We start from the raw sequence: 17,768 nt of genomic DNA, 5'->3' as shown, positions 1-17,768 counted from the left end.
CATAATTGACCCCTTTCCAACAGTGGCTATATGATGTTTAGATGCATCTTTTCACACTGAGGACAACTGAGGAACTCGTACACAACTATTACATAAGGTGCAAACATTCACTGATCCTCAAGAAGATAACACGATACATTAAGATCCAGGGGGTGTAAACTTTTGAACAGGATGATCTGTGTAAATTGTTAGTATTTTGTCTTCTGGGAGACATGTAACTATCTTATTTAGCATCTGAAGGGCAGTACTAATACACACACAATCACACACATATATAGCCCCGATTTGAAAAAAGTTGGGACGCTGTGTAAAATGTAAATAAAAACAGAATGCAATGATTTGCAAATCTCATGTTATGCACAATAAAACATAGAAAACATCAAATGTTTAAACTGTAGAAATGTGCTATTTTAAGGAAAAAATAAGGTATTTTGAATTGATGGTCACAACACGTCTCAAAAAAGTCTGCTAAAAACTGCGTCTACAATTTGTGGAACAACTTCAGTATAATGTTCGTCAACATAAAATTGCGAAGACTATGAATATCTCATCATCTACTAGAATTTTTTTTTTCAATCGTCCAAGGAGACAATAGTATTCAGAATTTCTCTCACATAATAAAAGGGAATTATTTCTGTATCGTGGACATGAGGATGTGTATTATAAATGCATAATGTTCTTAAAGTGTTGCTTCTTAGCTTCAACAAGTGAAACATAGGTGCAAAAAAATGAGAGAGATTGTGGCGTAGCTAAAAATACAACTGTTGGTTTAGACGCCTTTAGTGCGTCACTGAAGGTGAGAGAGTTCAGGACGTTCGTCCGTCTGTCAAGCACAAACACAAGCTTGAGAACGCCGGGGCACAAACCACGCAGGAAACTGTTACGACTGATTCGATAAATCCAAAGAAAGTTTAAGTAAAAAAAAATAATTAATAAAAATGAACATGAATAAAAACATTTTTTGAGCAAAACTATAGATTACAATTAAATCAGAATCAGTTCTCAGATGTTTTAACTTGATGTTTCTGTTTCCAACAGGACTTGTGGTGTCTTAGAAGAGGCCTTTTACACCCCGTTATGGCAAAGTTCCATGGACCAAGGTTTTTATTCCTGATCCTGGCAGGATTAGTGTTATGTGAGTAGAACACTTTTCTATAGCGGCATGTTTTACTATTCAGGAAGCTATGTACAGGCAAAAATGTGACATGGTGATCGTTTTCTTCATAAATGTTTATTATTATTATTTATTATTATTATTATTACTACTACTACTACTACTACTACTACTACTAATAATAATAATAATTTATGGTTTGTCCATTTCTAACATTTCTTGAGAATGACAGTATAACTGAGTGACTCATTTATTATTTAAATGAATACACTACATCCTTTGGACTGAAGAAATATAATATCTACATAATTATTGAAAGCGTAATTATGAAATTCTATACTGATATATATGGAGATGATAGATGATGTTGGACTCGGCATTTAAAAACTCTTCCATGATGCCTTGCTTCGTGTTACATTTCTAGATCAGTTGGAATAAGAGAACTTCTTATGCTTTCCTGATGAATTTTTTCGATTCAATGAGTGTGTGTGTATGTGTGTGTGTGTGTGTGTGTGTGTGTGTGCGTGTGTGTGTGTGTGTGTGTGTGTGTGTGTGTGTGTGTTCGTAGGTAGGAACCAGTAATATCTGTGTTCTTTTTGGGTGTGTCCACTGAGGCTCTGATTTAAAACAGTCTGAGTGATGCTTAATGGCTGCTTGAATGGTTTCACTGTGTGCTGCTCAGCACTGGATTCAGAGTCTCGGCCTGATCTTACTGTTCTGATTAAACCTCCGTCTGCCAGCATTTTCTACTTTAAAGCTACTTTCAGCACAGTTTGGGTGTTGAGCATGTCCTCGTCTACTTCTGAGAACACTTATAGTTCCTTTTTGGTGTCTTTTTCACAATACAGTCTGATTCTGAAATGTGGCCACTGTAACTTGAGTTGGTGTCTCTTCCAAACTGAAAAGCTGTTTATACAAAAAAAAAAAAAAAAGTTTTCTATATATGTTTCTATAAAAAAAAGCATACATTTGTAACCCCTTACACCATTCTTCTGTAAGATATGTAGTAAATGTATATGAAATACTGAAACTGTGGAATACTGATGTATAGCATTTAGGAAGTGGAGAGATAAAGTCATGTGCTCACATGCCAAAATGATCATTCGAACTGAACAGTGTCTCATGTGTATAAACCTGATAAGACTTTTACAGCTACTCTATATGGCACTTCTCAAGAAGTGAAATGTTATTTCAACACGTTCTACAACAGATACGGTAGTAAATAGTTTATTATAGGATTATATGAGCTTAATAATACATACTACATGATTTATTAGAATTACGGTGATATTATCATTTACAATTTATTTAAGTTAATGCATAATATTCAGTAACTACTTGAATTAGGAATGTAATTCCTCTGGATTCGGTGAACAGTCCAGGGAGTTATTTTAAGGCGCTTTTATTACACAAGAATGTATCAGGCTTTATTTTTGAATATAAAATGGTAAATGCAAAACAAATTTCCAAAGCAACCCTCATTTACACTTTAGCTAGCTCTAACCACATCCAATATTCTTAGATTCGAGATTCAAGAGATTCTAGCTGCATTCCTAAACAATTCCCCATACCACACAGAAGTGTGTGCTTCTGTTGAACATTACAAGCAAGTCATATATATGAACGTTTGTGTGTGGACAGTGTAGGAATGGGGAAGAAGACAGAATCATACACAGTCCAGACTGAGACATCTACCACAGTGATGTCACCATTTAATACTGCTACTACTACTACTACTACTACTACTAATAATAATAATAATACAACCAACATGATTCAAGGCCTTCCAAATGATGAGCAAAAATAGAATATGTTTTACCTTTATAACATTATCCATTTTGAAAGGAAGCAGTATACAGTATAAATACAGTATTTTACTGTATTTTATTGAATTGTAAACATCACATCATTATCTTATAAGTAGTTCAACTTAATAGAGGTAATATAAACAGTGTACAGGAAGCTATGGTTAAAAAACTGAAATAGCTTGTGTGCACTCGTTGCTACACCAACCAGGCTGTGCTATACATAAGCCACTGTCGATGATGCTCCTCCATTCGATAATTTATAAGACGTGGACAGGAATACAGTCGTGTAAGATGTATACAGCAGGTATAAAAAACAAACAAGCAAACAAACAAACAAAAAATGCACACAGACACACACATACCTTTTTTCTGTTAGACTCTGTCTCCCTAATATCCCACATCATTTTTGTTCTAAATGAATTCCTACAACCAAAAGTGTCGAACTATAAATATAAAATGCTATGATGTATATAACTATGTGCAATATTTTTGTCCACAGCATTTGCTGATTCATTGCTGAAAGTTTCATATTTTAAGTTGCTGCTTCAATGTTTCTGTGGAGTGTGCTTCATATAGCTTACAGCATAGCTTTGTGTGGTAACAGTAACACCTACAGTCACCCCATCAGTTTCCCTAGCTTCCACTCAAGGTAACACAGGGTCTTCTCATCATCATCATCACACACTCTGATCAGTCTTGCACTCACCAAAACTCCAAGCTCTCCCAAACTCTCACCCTCAGTCAAGACCCCACCTGTGACTTCAGTCTCAGTGACCCAGACCCTGGTGATCACCATGCTATTTTTCTCCTAAATTTGGTCACCTCCCATTTCCCACCCACCAGTCAGTTCTCCCCTATCATAGCAGGGAGGGTGAAGGCTAACCTCTGAGACAAGTGAAGCCAGCCCACCACATCTTTTCAAACTGCTGCTCATGCTGCAGGAAAGCACGGTCTCCTCCGCATACATGAGCTCACAGACACACACGATTGGTTAGTGTCTCTGTGATTGATAGGGGAGAAAGCGTCAGCCATCCCTCCTTTCCAGAGAGCACAGACAATTTAGGTTCTCGACCATGCGTGACGTGGCATCATCAGGATTCAAAATTACGATGAGAGTTTTATGCGAGTATTGCAAAGTAAAACATAACATGTGGGGCAGTGGTGGCTTAGCGGTTAAGCCTCTGGGTTACGGCTCGGGAGGTCAGGGGTTCAAGGCCCTTAACCCTCTCTGCTCCAGGTGCGCTGTATCATGGCTGACCCTGTGCTCTGACCCCAACTTCCTAACATGCTGTAGTATGCACAGAAAAGAATTTCACTGTGCTGTAATGCATGTGTGACTAATAACAATCAATAAAGTAATAATAACTGATTAAAAAAATCTCAGACTACTTCTTAAGGAAATGTCAAAATTAGAACCTTATTTTGTAAACAGAGATCATTTTAAGAGTGCTCTATAGTAATATATCATTTAATGCCGTCCTCTTGATCTGATAAATCAGGAATCATGATGCTGAATATAAACTGAAGTCCATACATGTTCTTGTGTATGGTTTCAGCTATTCATTAAACCACTTCTCTCATTTTATAACCACAGATTTGTTAGACGTTAACCGTTTCCTTCATAAATTACTTTTACGCATATCCAGATTCATTAGATTTTCTAGGGTTGAATTTTGATTCTGTCTAAATATCAAATATTTTAAAGTAAATGAATTTTAAAATGAAACAAAATTAATAATAAATTTTCCAATGTTCAGAATGTGTAGTATTCCGGTCTAAAATAGGCAATGATGATAAAAACTTTTGAGAAAATATAATTTCTGAACATAAAAAATGCGTGCAGTTTGGGACTGTTGCATGATCCAAAAAGGAAAAAAAATAAAAAATCCATAAATTAGTTTAAAACAAACAAACAAGTAGTGTTCTTGACCAAACAGCCTGCACTTCACCTAATAGGCCTGTAGGTGGCACTTGGACGTCATTTAATCAATTATGACAGTTTCATCAAACGGTAAATCAGTACAAGATGCAGTAAGTAAATAAGAGTAAATTGAACATTATTTACCATTGATGCGACTTTTATGCAATATGCAAATTCATCTGTCTGTTCGGACTGGAAAGAACGATACTCGTCGTCTTTTTTCTTTTAGTCATTTCACCTTTGTTAAAAAAAATGAAAACAGACTGGTTATGTAGTTTTCAACTGAGTTATGAATAAAACTGGGAAATTACTGCTCTGCTTCACTGTCCAGTGAAATTTGAGCTTGTTGTGCCACAGGTTGGTGTATACATGACAAACGGGCATCGATTATGAATTATGTAATATTTTAAAATATGTAACATGTAGAGTTTTAATTGAATTGACACACTAGCTTTTGTGATTCCTTTTTTTTTCATGCTTTTGAGCCATAGACAGTCACTGAAAGAGCCTTATATGGATCGCCAGCCATAGGTTCCTGACCCCTGACTTAGAGAAAGTTTTCTGGCACAGACAAACTATTTTTTTTTAGGTCTAACACCCTGATACTGGGTTGCATTCATATTGTTACTGCACAAAAGGCAAACAAATCTGGTACATTTGCACATTTCAGATGGTCCTAAAGCTTCAACAAAGTGCCATATCTCTTATTTTGTGTTTTACTGACCACAGGTACTGCAGATGACAAAAATGGACCAGGTAATAATCTCTCTCTCTCTCTCTCTCTCTCTCTCTCTCTCTCTCTCTCTCTCTCTCTCTCTACCTCTTTTCCTGACTCATTGTATTGCTTTACATGCACACTAACCATAAATTGTGAAATTTTACAGCAGATATTTTTCTTTTTGCTTTTAACACAAAATTTTTTTTATATTGATTTTAAACCTAACAAAAGGTGCTGGTGCACACACCCAAAAAGAACACAGATATTACCGGTTCCTACCTACGAACACACACACACACACACACACACACACACACACACACACACACACACACATACATACATATATAGCCAATTGTGGAGATTGTACTATTAGCTGTAATTCACAACCTACTGACATTGTTGACAATTTGCAGAAAACTCAAACGCAAGCATCTCTGACTCCTCACGCACTCCCTCCACCATGAACACAACCCCACCCACACTCACAACCAGCACAGCAACAGGTAACAAGACAGTGATGGCTCACACAGCTGCTTAGTTCTCTCTCTCTCTCTCTCTCTCTCTCTTTCTCTCTCTCTCTTTCTCTCTCTCTCTTTCTCTCTCTCTCTTTCTCTCTCTTTCTCTCTCTCTCTCTCTCTCACACACACACACACTTCTTATTAATGACCTTTATATTTATATTTCATCTAAGTATATATACTATAATTTTGTCATTCTTTTTACTCCACAGAGACATCCCCCAAGTGTAAGTACAAGTCCATCAATTCCAAAGCAAAAGTTCTTCTGTTTATGATCATGATATTGTTTTTTTCACAATGTACATGAAAACATTTCTTTACAGGCAACTACACCCTCGAAGAAGAAAACGATACTGTGACAGTGAAAATTGACAAGAATGACTCAGCAGTCAAATACAAGATTAAATTCACAGACACATCAGATGGAAGCTCTACAGAAGAGTCTTTCCCAATGTCACTTAAATCATTTAAGCCTTGCCAAAATTACACTGTCACTCTTACTCCTTCCTGTAACCCCACGACTGGATTTTTTAAAACAAGAGAATTAGGTAAATTAAATATATAATTTTGTGTACAGAATTTGTACACTACTTTATTCAACTAATAATAAAGTGACTATTATATGTAATAAGAAAAGAATTTTAACAGCTTTATTTAATTTGATTGTTTTTGCAGTTGACTCAGATGTAAACCACACGTTGAAGATAACTGGAGCAAAAGTACAAGTGTGTTTTGAGACCAAATGGGATTTGAACAAATGTATTGATCTCAATACCAGTATCTCCTGCACTGGCTATAGCGTGACTTTTAACGGAGATCCCTGCAAGAAATCTATCCCTTTCACACTTCCCCCAGGTATATATTGCACTTATTAATGTACATGATGAACACAAAAATACATATATATTACATTGCATACTGTATACATTATATATACAGTCTCTAATTAATAAATCTCATTAATGAATGAATGTAGAATGTATTGTATTAATAACACATAGCACGGTTTGGAATTTTCACACCCAAATTACAAAGGCTTAAATATAGCTGTGCGTAAAGTATGTGGAAGAATCGTTTTGGAAAATAAATTCTTAAATGTGTCTGTTGCAGTAAAGCCTGTTATTAGTTATACAAACGAGTTCCCTACGAAATTACGTTGGGACAATCAGCCTTCAAACTGCCTAAAAGACCTCACATACAACTGCAATGGTAAGCACTGAAGTTATAAATGCTTACACTGTTTAATAAGAGCAACTGTTTGTTTTATTGCCACACACACAAAAAAAATCATGATGTAACACATAATAATGATGTTTATAATAATAATAATAAAAACTTTAATCTTTGAAGGTTTGGCAGTTGCAGATTTTAAAGATTTGAAAACTATTCATAATCATATCTGCACTGGGACATATGATTATGGGAATGGAACAGTTACAAGTGATCCCATCCCAGTTAAGATTGATTGTGGTAAGTTGGTAATTTATCTGAGTATCAGATCCTATAAAAAAGCCCCATAGAAGTGTTTTGACCAAGGCACATCATCCTGACCTTCTCTCTAATGACATTAGCTTCAGTAAGTCAGTGGACACAAACTGGACGTGTGCAAGTTGCTAATAATGATCTCTTTTACCGAGCTGAATTCTCTCGCACATTAACGTCACTGTAATTTTATAAAAAAAAGAACTGAATAAATCTGAGTATACAGCCTGGTCAAAGTGTGAAACTGTCACTGTAGAAGTTTTGATCTATTATTCAAGGATTTAAAAGTTTTAGTGTCTTTTAGTGTATCGCACAGTGAAATTCTGTTAGTGACATCCTAAGCTGATTCATAAAAAAATACAAACAAACAATAAATTCATTTTAAAAAGGTGACAACTTTTTGAAGACAAAAATACTTGAATACAAATGATAATAAACAGACATTTAATACAATATAAAAGTACAAAACAACACAAATTCTGCTCAGAGAAGACAGTTAAGACAAATTTTTTGTGCACTGACTCAATTTCAGCATTTTTCTTATGCAGTGAGAACCTCATCAGCCGGTAAGATGACATTAAGGTGATATCAACAAAACAAATAGGTCACGGATAACTCTTGTGTCAAAGCATAATGAGAGCTGTATGAGAAATGGAATATAAAGTGAAGTGGGAAAAGAAATTTAAGTCTGATATTAATTTAATAAAGACAGAATTAAGAAGACACAAACCATTCAACTATTAAAATGTAAAAAATATATTAAAACATCTACATGTTCTAAATAATATTATATGGGGAATCAAATGCAAAAAGTTGAATATACTTTTCTCTATGACTATTTATTTATTTTTTGTTTATTTGTTGGTTGGTTTGTTTGTTTGTTTGTTTTAGTTACATAGTGACTCATGTCAAATAACTGTTTTAAGTTTCAGAGTAAATGTTACATATGAATCTAAATGTAAAATGCAAATATAAATTCTAAATGTTAAAATGTAAATATTATCTACATTTTAACCCTAAATCATAAAACTAAATCTTAAATGTAGAAATTTTAATAATTACCCCTGCCCTCTCAGTGTGTCATTGAGAACACACAATGCTGGTAGGGTTGCCAGTTTTACACCATACTATGCTAGTTGGAACAAAGTCTCCTGATGGCATTTTTTTTTTTTTTTTAGCTCATTTAAGACACTTAAATTTTTTAGCTCATTTAAGACACATTGTGACAGGAATTACTCCTCACACATGAAGACATAAAAGATTATGTCTATTTCTACTGGAAGCAACAAAATGTAAAAGCTATATCAAATATAGGAGCTGTTTCAGTGTCCCTGTACAGTTTATCTATTTATATTTAGTGATCACTTTTATCCTGGTCAGAGCTGAGGTGTATCCGGAGTTTGTACCCCCCCGCCACACACTTTGGTTTTGAACTTAATAATGTGTGGTTCGGACAAAACTTTACGTCGATGCATATAAATCTGATGGAGTCAAGTACTTTTATAGTGTGCAAAGTTCAACAACAGAAACAGTTTTCCGATGAGACAAATTTAAAGGCAGTTTTAATCCATACATGCTTATCAGTTTGTAGACATAAAAACACACAAAAAAACAAATAAAATAAATGTAAATCCCATGATCCCTCAAATGCCAACCTGGTAATCATAGCTAATGAGTAAAGGGTAAGAATTTTTTTTTAAATCATTCACCTAGGTATCCATCCATCCATTTTCCATACCACTTATCCTACACAAGGTATTGGGGGAGTATGGAGCCTATCCCAGGGAGCTCGGGGCACCCAAGACGGGGTGCCAACTCATTACAGGTCACAATCTCATGCATAAATTTACACACTACAGACAATTTGAGAATGCCAATTAGCCTACAATGCATTTCTTTGGAGTAGCCTGAGGAAACCCTCCCTGAGAGGCACAGGGAGAACCGGCATGCTCTGTTCACACAGGGCAGAGGTGGGAATTGATCCCCAAACCCTGGAGTTGAGAGGCAAACTTGCTAACTACTAAACTAACATTCCCCTTCATAATAAGTATAATGGAGTGAAAATAAAAATAACATTCTACATATTTCAACTACTTTCTAAATGTTCAAGGAAAGGGCCCCAAATATATATATATTTTTATGTCTGTAAAAAATCAAATATAATAATAAAACATATTCTCTCCAGTCATAGGGAAAGGCCCATCTCACTAAGCCAGTCCTAAAACCTAGGAGAAGCTGTATAGTTGCAGCCCAGAATGATTCTCTTGGCTATAACCATGCCAAAGATTAAAGACATAAAGACAGTAGGCTCAAAGGGCATATGAGAGAGTCAGTGTGGCAGTCAAGCAGCCAAGAAGGGCAAATTTAATATTAGGACCAATCTCCATATCATACACCAAAGAGTACCAGCAAAATATATCCTCCAGAAATTAAATATGTTTGGGAACATCCAAAACATATGACATAACAGTCCCCTCAGAACACAAGCATTGAGCAGAGTGGGGACAGATTGGTAAATTTTCTGAATATTCTCTTTGTATTAATGCAAACTGTGCATACCATAAACTGTATAAGCGGAAGCCTTGCATTAGTAGAACATGTATGAATCGTCTGCAGACCGTCCTTACAGGGCTCCTCCTCAAGCTTTCTTGACCAGGCTGCTTTAATGTTCCCAGTAGAGACCATAAAACGAGAGGAGAACATGGAAGCAATATGCCTAGATAAAAAGGATGTTCATGTGGCAAATTCTCATAGTTAGAGAAGGACTGTTTAACAAAATGACAAATTATAACAAAATAAACGACTAACCATCCAGATACAAATCCTTAACTGTGACAAGACCCCTGTCTCTACATGTTCAAAAAATTTTGTCTGTTTTAGCATGCTAAATGTATTATTATTATTATTATTATTATTATTATTATTATTATTATTGTTATTGTTATTAATATTGCATATATGAGAATATACTGAAAGCTTTATGACTTCAGGACTTCTTGGACTTGTTTTAAAATTCTAACAGATTTATGGACTAGTAACTTTTATGAGGTATCTTTTTAAGCAAGTAACCAGTGGAAAATAATCAAGCAGATAGAGATGTTTAAGTGACTGAGTAAGCTTCAATATGTACCCAAAAAGGAGAATCACCAATGCTGCCATCAGTATTAAGACTGCAATTCTGCCAATACATGAAAGCTCTAGTATTGTCTGCTAAATAGTAGTGCATAAAAACAAGGCTAGGTCGCAAAGGTCCTTGAAATTTTGAAAATGGGCTTTGGAAATACGATGGGCCTTGTAGCCCCAAGCAAAAGGCAAGATAACTGAGTTCAGTAATTTATAATGGGAAGTAAACATATGGGTAAATTATGAAAAAGATCAAGAAAATTGCGAAGGGAAACCATTTTATCGCACTGACATGCGCAATCAGGGACAGTGGAAGAATCCTCAATTTCTCAATACAAATGTTCAGTTTATTAATGGCTTCAGTAAAGTTAAAATTCAAACAAGTCCTTAGGGTCCTTGGGAATGGTTACTCCAAGGTAAGTAAAGTGTTGATGGGAAATTTTATATGGGACAGAGATTAGAAATCTTGCATCTCAAGAGAACAAAAATGCTCCTTTCCCAATTAAATGAAAAACCAGAAAAGGTACCAAAGTGTTTTATCAACTCCAATAGAGCATGTAATGACATGGTACATTCAGATATGTACAAAAACAAGTCATCAGCATGTAATGACAACATATTTTCTGTCCTGCACAAAGCCTGTCTGATCAGAATGGATTAAAGAAGCAACATGTTTGCCCAACCATTTGACCAATACCTTTCCAAACACTTTTTGATCACCACTGAGCAAAATAAGTGCCCTATAGCTAGAAGGATCTCAAAAGTGTTAATAAATGGTATAAGAAGTTGTAATTCCTCAATGACAGTCACTATTATTTAATCTAGAGAGGTTTTAAAAAAATGCAGCTAACTACTCTCTCTGTTATAGATATAGTGAATGAGCCCAGTCTCTCTGTAAGTCATAATAGCATTCATGCATCCTGGCAATTGGATAGCGAGAAGTGTCCATCGATTACCACAGACTTCACCTGGAAAGTAACGTGTAAAAATGGTAGGAAAACATTCTCTTATATAGTAAACTTAGAAGAATCATGCAAGATCTCTCTTTTTTAATCTTAGAAATCTTTGTGTTTCTATTTCATTCCAGGTTCCACCAGCTCTTTAAAAGGTTTGTCCCTGTGCTTTACAGATGTGTCCTCTTCATTTCAAATGTTCTTCTGTCTTTTTAATCATTATTCAACAGCTATACTTCATTATGAATTTTATCATTTCAGGGCACTGTACCAAGAACCCCTGTGAATTTTCTAATTTGGAATTTTTTACTGAATATACTTGTGAGTTTGAAGCATCTTATGAAAACAAACCATTTAACACCACTACCAAAACTACAAAAACCTGGCCTGGACGTAAGTACTGCACAGGATTTTCTAGTTTTCATGTCTGATGGTGTTAGTAATGCATAATAACTAACCATGACCACTAATCCCAAGTGTTGATCTGATACATAATCATTGCAATATTTGTTTATTTGTTGAGAAAAGATGTACAGTTCCAAGTCCCATGATCCCTGTCCTCCTTTCTTTCTCCCACTCTTTCTCTTTTGATCAAATCCCAATTAAGCCATTATCTATTCTCACTACATCTTAAAACTGTTGTTGTTATATTATTTATTTCTTCTTTGTCATGGTCCAGCTCCTTATTTATTTGTAGACACAGAAGAATTGGATCTTTAACCAGTAGGAAGTTGTGTCTACATAGACAATAGTAGCAAATTCAAGCCACAACTAATTAAGACCAAACTGATCACAACATGATGCAAAAACCACCACAAAGTCTTTAAATTTCTCAAAGAGTCTTTGTTGCAAGTCCGTATATGCTAAATAGCATGTGTGTACGCGTGCGTGCGTGTGTGTGTGTGTGTGTGTGTGTACGTGTGTGTGTGTGTATATGTGTGTGATTGGGATCAAGTGCGCATGAATAGATGGAGGAGTTTGATGGGGTGATGGGGATTGTAGTCCCTTTTGTAGTCAGCAGTGTTTTCTGGGAAGTGGAGTTTCTTGCTGATTCCAGCACTGACATGACACCACCAATCTATGAGGATTAATACGCTTTAAAACAAACAAGGAAATGTTCATATACTGCATCTAAGACATGAATATATACAGTATGACTTAAATGTTCAGTGTATGCTTCTTGCTAATGCACATGTTACCGAAGCAAATTTCTGCTATAAGACTGAAGCATAAACTTAAGGTTTAATGATTGTTAAAGTTTCATAAATTCTAATATTTCTCTTCTTTCTTTTATAGAACCTACGTTAAAAGAAAGCAAAATAACAGCAACACATTCAAGCTAAACTGATCACAATATGGTGGCAGAGCCACCACAATGACCACAAAATGGTTGTTTAATAAATTCAAAAATGTATATTTATTTATATAATAATAAAGATATAAATAAGTTATTATTGGTGACCTGTATTATTGTGTCACTGGTATTTCAAAAATAGAAGAAGAAAAATAAAATAAAATAAAACCCTGCACATATAGATTATATGGAAACAGACACAGACATCAGATCTTGTCTGAGAAAAGGAAAGCAGAATTGATGTCTTTGGAAAGCAAGATCCATCATGACGTGGTGATCAGTTCAGCTTGAACGGTCCATGACTTCTCTCTGTAACTGCAACCACCTGCTGGTTAATGATCCTCATCTCTCGGCATTATGTTGTTTAGTGTTTCAGTATGTTTGATTCAGTTTATGAAAGGTTATACAGTATATACCATCAATCTATGAGCACTGTATAACAAGTAATAAAACAAACACGGACATGTTCAAGTATAACATCAAAGACATAAACGTGTGATGTAGACATATTCTTCATGCACATATTACGAAAGCAAATTACTGGTATAAGACTGAAGCATAAACAATGTCATAGCTCCTTCAAAACTAAGCAATTTAATTGAAAATCATTTAATTTCTTAATTTTTTCTTCTTTCTCTCATAGAACCGTCTTACACAAAAAGTCCAACAACAAAAGATGAAAGCCATAATGCTTTCAAAGTGAGCTGGTCAATCAACCGTTGGAATGGAATTCCGGGAAAGATCTTCGCAGAGCTCTACATTAATGATCATCTGGAAGACAATAAAACAGACTGCAATGGAATGAGTTGTGATTTTCATTTCACAAACCTCTACTACTCAACACAATATAAAATTAAGGTACTGACATTTGATCACACTTAACTGACTTTCATTTTGCAGTTTATAAAGTGATTAGTCAGTGCTAACTTTGGGAACCACTGCATTATTTTGATAGTGGACTTCACACTGTATTTTTACTCAGGTGTATGCCCAAAATGGTAATGGGAACAGAACAGTTATCCTTGATGTGGATCATTCCACTAAATGTAAGACCCACTTTTACCTCCTTTGCCCTAATTCAGATGTCCTCATATTTTATGTTCCTCCAATATCCATATTATAATAATAATATATTAATAACCAGCCTAAAACTAATATGTGGTGTGTTTCAGACAATGACAAAGCCCTTATTGGATTCCTGGCCTTTCTCATTGTTCCTACATCTGTTGCAGTGCTGTTTGTCCTCTACAAAATCTATCTTTTAAAGAGAGAGAAGTCAAGGTCTGTGTCACAGATGATGTTTCCTGAACCCTCTCATGTGTGGCTTTAATTGTTTTATTTTATTTTATTTTATTTTATTTTATTAAATAAAATGTAATGATTTTAAAAATCAGTTTCATAAAAGCTGTAATTGAATTTAGCTGTTGGGGCTATACATACAGTGACGGAAATAAGTATTGAACACATCAACATTTTTTTCAGTAAATATACTTCCAATGAGGTTATTCACATGAAATTTTCACCAAACATAAGTGTTAACTCAAGAAATAAAATACTGAATAAAATGTTGACGCGTCCAATACTTTTCCCGTTGCTGTAGTCGAGAGAGCTACAGATGTTTGTTAATTTATAATATTGATCTCAGCTGATCTCAAGGTTAGTTACATCTTATATTTTTCCAAAATGTAAAAAAAAAAAAAAGATTACATTAATTTTACACTTTTTCATTGAGATGCACTCATTTAGTTCATTATTGTAATTGCGCTTATTATTGTGTAATTAAGAAAAATATTTTGGTAAAAAAAATATCTTGATTTTCAGCTGCCTCAACATCTTATCAGCGCCAAATGACACTAATGAACCAGTCACTACAGTGGACTCTATCTCTAAGTTAATTACACTATATATCTAGGGTAATTATGAGGCTTAGAGCAGAGGTTGGGAAGCTTTTCAGCTGGCAGAGCCATAAAAGACAAAAACAGTAATGAATTTTTTCTTTAAAGAGCCAGCGAAATGTTAAAAATGTTTGTTTTTATATGTCTTCTTATAATTATAGTTATTATCTTTACTATTATTGCATTAATTATAAAAAGTGGTGATGTAACAAAGGCCATTTGGCAGTTTGCGTGTTCTTGACCTAACATCCTGCGGTTCACCTAATAGGCCTGTAGATGGCACTTGGACGACATTTAAACAGTCATGATAGGATCATAAATAAATTTTAAATTTACTAAATTAAAAGAGTAAATTGAACATTATTTATCATTAATGCAACTTCCAAATATGCAAATTCAGCTGTCCGTTCAGACTGGAAAATATTATACTTTTTTTTCTTCTTTTAGTCTTGTAGCTCTCAATTAATGTAGAGTTAATTAAACCGACAGCTTTTGTGATTCCTTTTTTTTCATGCTGTTGAGCCATAGGCAGTCACTGAAAGGGCCATATATGGTATACATTTACAGCCAGTATACATTTTTGGGCTCACTCACAGTGTATCAAAGCATCTTTAATGCTAAAGTATGTGTTATATTAATACACACACACAAACACACACACAAACACACACACACACACACACACACATTATAATGAATTTAAATACACTGGGTTTTCGCACCTAAACATTTAAAGCATTCTATAAGAGACTCTGAAGAGACTTGTTTGTGTGGCCACTAATAATGATATATATTTACATTTTACAGACTGAGGTGTTGAAATAGACTAAGGTATTAGGCAGTAGGGATGTAAAGCTGAGGCTTCCACACAATATGATACAATTTTAAATATAATATATAAAAAAATTATGATCTGTTTTTTATCTTGCGTTTTCTTTTTTGTTTGCGTCACTCAAATATGCAATGCCATTCAAGTGTACTTGAGACTTAATAGACTTTATATGAAACGTACAAGTTACAAACTATTTGACAAACTACTTGAGCTGCAACCGTAGCTGACGAGTACTTATAGTACATCAAATTAACAAAAACATTGCCATTGTTTTATTAATTGGATAAATCAAAATAGCCAATTATAATCATGATAAAATAATCCTACATCCTGTGCACACGTTGCAATTTCATGATGTCATAGAATTCAACTATATATCTGGTGAGGTGACTTGATCAGTTACTTGCTGCAAAACTGTTCTCTCCATTTCTGCATCAACAGATCAGTATGATATTTGGTTTAACGTGTGTGTGTGTGTGTGTGTGTGTGTGTGTGTGTGTGTGTGTGTGTGTGTGTGTGTGTGTGTTCCTTTGTTTTCTTCACTGTCCCTTACAGGTGATGACGGACAATGCCAGCTCCAGAGCCTATGGGTTTGTGTCCTACTCATCTCAGGAGGCCGCTGGATTTTAAATAGCATATTTTAAAATGTACAGTTACAGTTACTGTGTAGGTTTACTCAAGCACTGTAATTTTTCATGTTTATGACTTAATATGATACGTTTGACATGTTTATGACTTAATATGATATGTTTCACTTGTTTATGACTTAATATGATCTGTTTCACATGTTTATGATGTAACATGACATGTTTCCCATGTCTGTACATGTACCTGTAGCTTGCTACCTTTTACTCCTGGTAATAATTTAACTTTGTTTTTTTTTTTTTAACTTTGTCTTCACCTGAGATTATATGTTTGTTTATCATAGTTGGTGAGGAACACACAATTGTTATTTAGACCCTGAATAAAACAACAACAACAACAACAACAACAACAACAACAACAACAACATAGTATTAAAGGAGGGTGTACAGTACTTTCTATAGTTTGTGAGATGTCTGATGGGTTTTCTGAAGGTCCCTCACAAATACCTGCACTATTTTCTCAAGGAGTGGAGTAGTGCTGGTAAACAACATATCATTTCATTTTCTTAATGTAAGCTGTATACATTTTGTGTCCTATTAATGTTAATACTCCTTATATGGCATGTGACAAAAAACAACAACAGAAAAAACAAAACGAAACAACTTGAATTCAAATGCAAATACAGTTTTACATTAAAATATAGCAAAGAAGTAATTCACTGTCACACAACATGGCTTGTTAGTATCGCAAAGCAGAAAATGAATATACAGACCTTTCATATTTACACCCAAGTGACAACCAAACAAAGAAATGATAAATATCTCTTAACTAACTTTACAACAGTTACACATGTACTAATCTTTCTGAAACATAAAAGATCACTGTTAAATAACTGGCACATCAGTGACATGTAGGGGGAAAAAATTTGAAAGTGATTAAGTCCTCTCCAGCGAGGTCAAAGTAAAGGGACTGTTCAGCGTTTTGGTAATGAAATGGAGGAGTGATTCACTGTTTTATTTCTTCTCGGAGTGCAGACATTGCTGTTCAGACTGTGTTTAGAAACACCGAGCGATAATTTAAATACTCTATTTCTAAAGTCATCGCATAACCATTCATAAACAAAACGTACCCGAGATTTTGGTTCAAAATAACCATCACAAACTGCTATCGGCCCTGTAAGTCAGGGGATGGTCACCTATATAGGTGGTGCTTGAAGCATCCCATAATGATAACCCTAGTAACACCACGCACGATAGTGATAGTGGTACGCAGGCAAAACATGGAGGACATGCTGGTGACATGAATAAGAGAAGCCTGACAGCCCAAGCTTCATGATGGCGAAGAGGGCTCAAGGGAGAATGGCTACGAGGAGCTCACTCCTAGGACAGAGAGAGCTACCGGGGTCTTAGTGACATTGACTCGGTAGTATCTGACAAATGTATGGGGAAAGGCCGAGCTCGCA

At 35.0% G+C, this 17,768-nt stretch overlaps 1 protein-coding gene across 2 annotated transcripts; it reads left to right on the top strand.

The window, feature by feature from the left end:
- The first annotated feature begins 826 nt into the window (after nt 1–826).
- LOC108262027 (receptor-type tyrosine-protein phosphatase C) lies at nt 827–17,075 on the top strand. Of its 2 annotated transcripts, XM_053683104.1 has the most exons (15): nt 827–915; nt 1,039–1,135; nt 5,573–5,599; nt 6,295–6,309; nt 6,406–6,630; nt 6,758–6,937; nt 7,193–7,291; nt 7,433–7,552; nt 11,556–11,678; nt 11,775–11,795; nt 11,902–12,033; nt 13,638–13,852; nt 13,977–14,040; nt 14,167–14,275; nt 16,277–17,075. In XM_053683104.1, the coding sequence occupies exons 2-15, from the start codon at nt 1,078–1,080 to the stop codon at nt 16,278–16,280; spliced, it is 1,392 nt and encodes a 463-aa protein (XP_053539079.1). In that variant the 5' UTR covers nt 827–915; nt 1,039–1,077; the 3' UTR covers nt 16,281–17,075. The 2 variants fall into 2 exon arrangements, with proteins under 2 accessions (XP_053539079.1, XP_053539080.1); XM_053683105.1 differs by lacking the exons at nt 827–915; nt 1,039–1,135; nt 5,573–5,599 and adding an exon at nt 6,023–6,067.
- Nucleotides 17,076–17,768: the final 693 nt, after the last annotated feature.

Source organism: Ictalurus punctatus, chromosome 10, assembly GCF_001660625.3.
Source record: "Ictalurus punctatus breed USDA103 chromosome 10, Coco_2.0, whole genome shotgun sequence".
NCBI classification, from domain to species: domain Eukaryota; kingdom Metazoa; phylum Chordata; class Actinopteri; order Siluriformes; family Ictaluridae; genus Ictalurus; species Ictalurus punctatus.
This window is presented reverse-complemented; position numbering and strand designations above follow the sequence as displayed.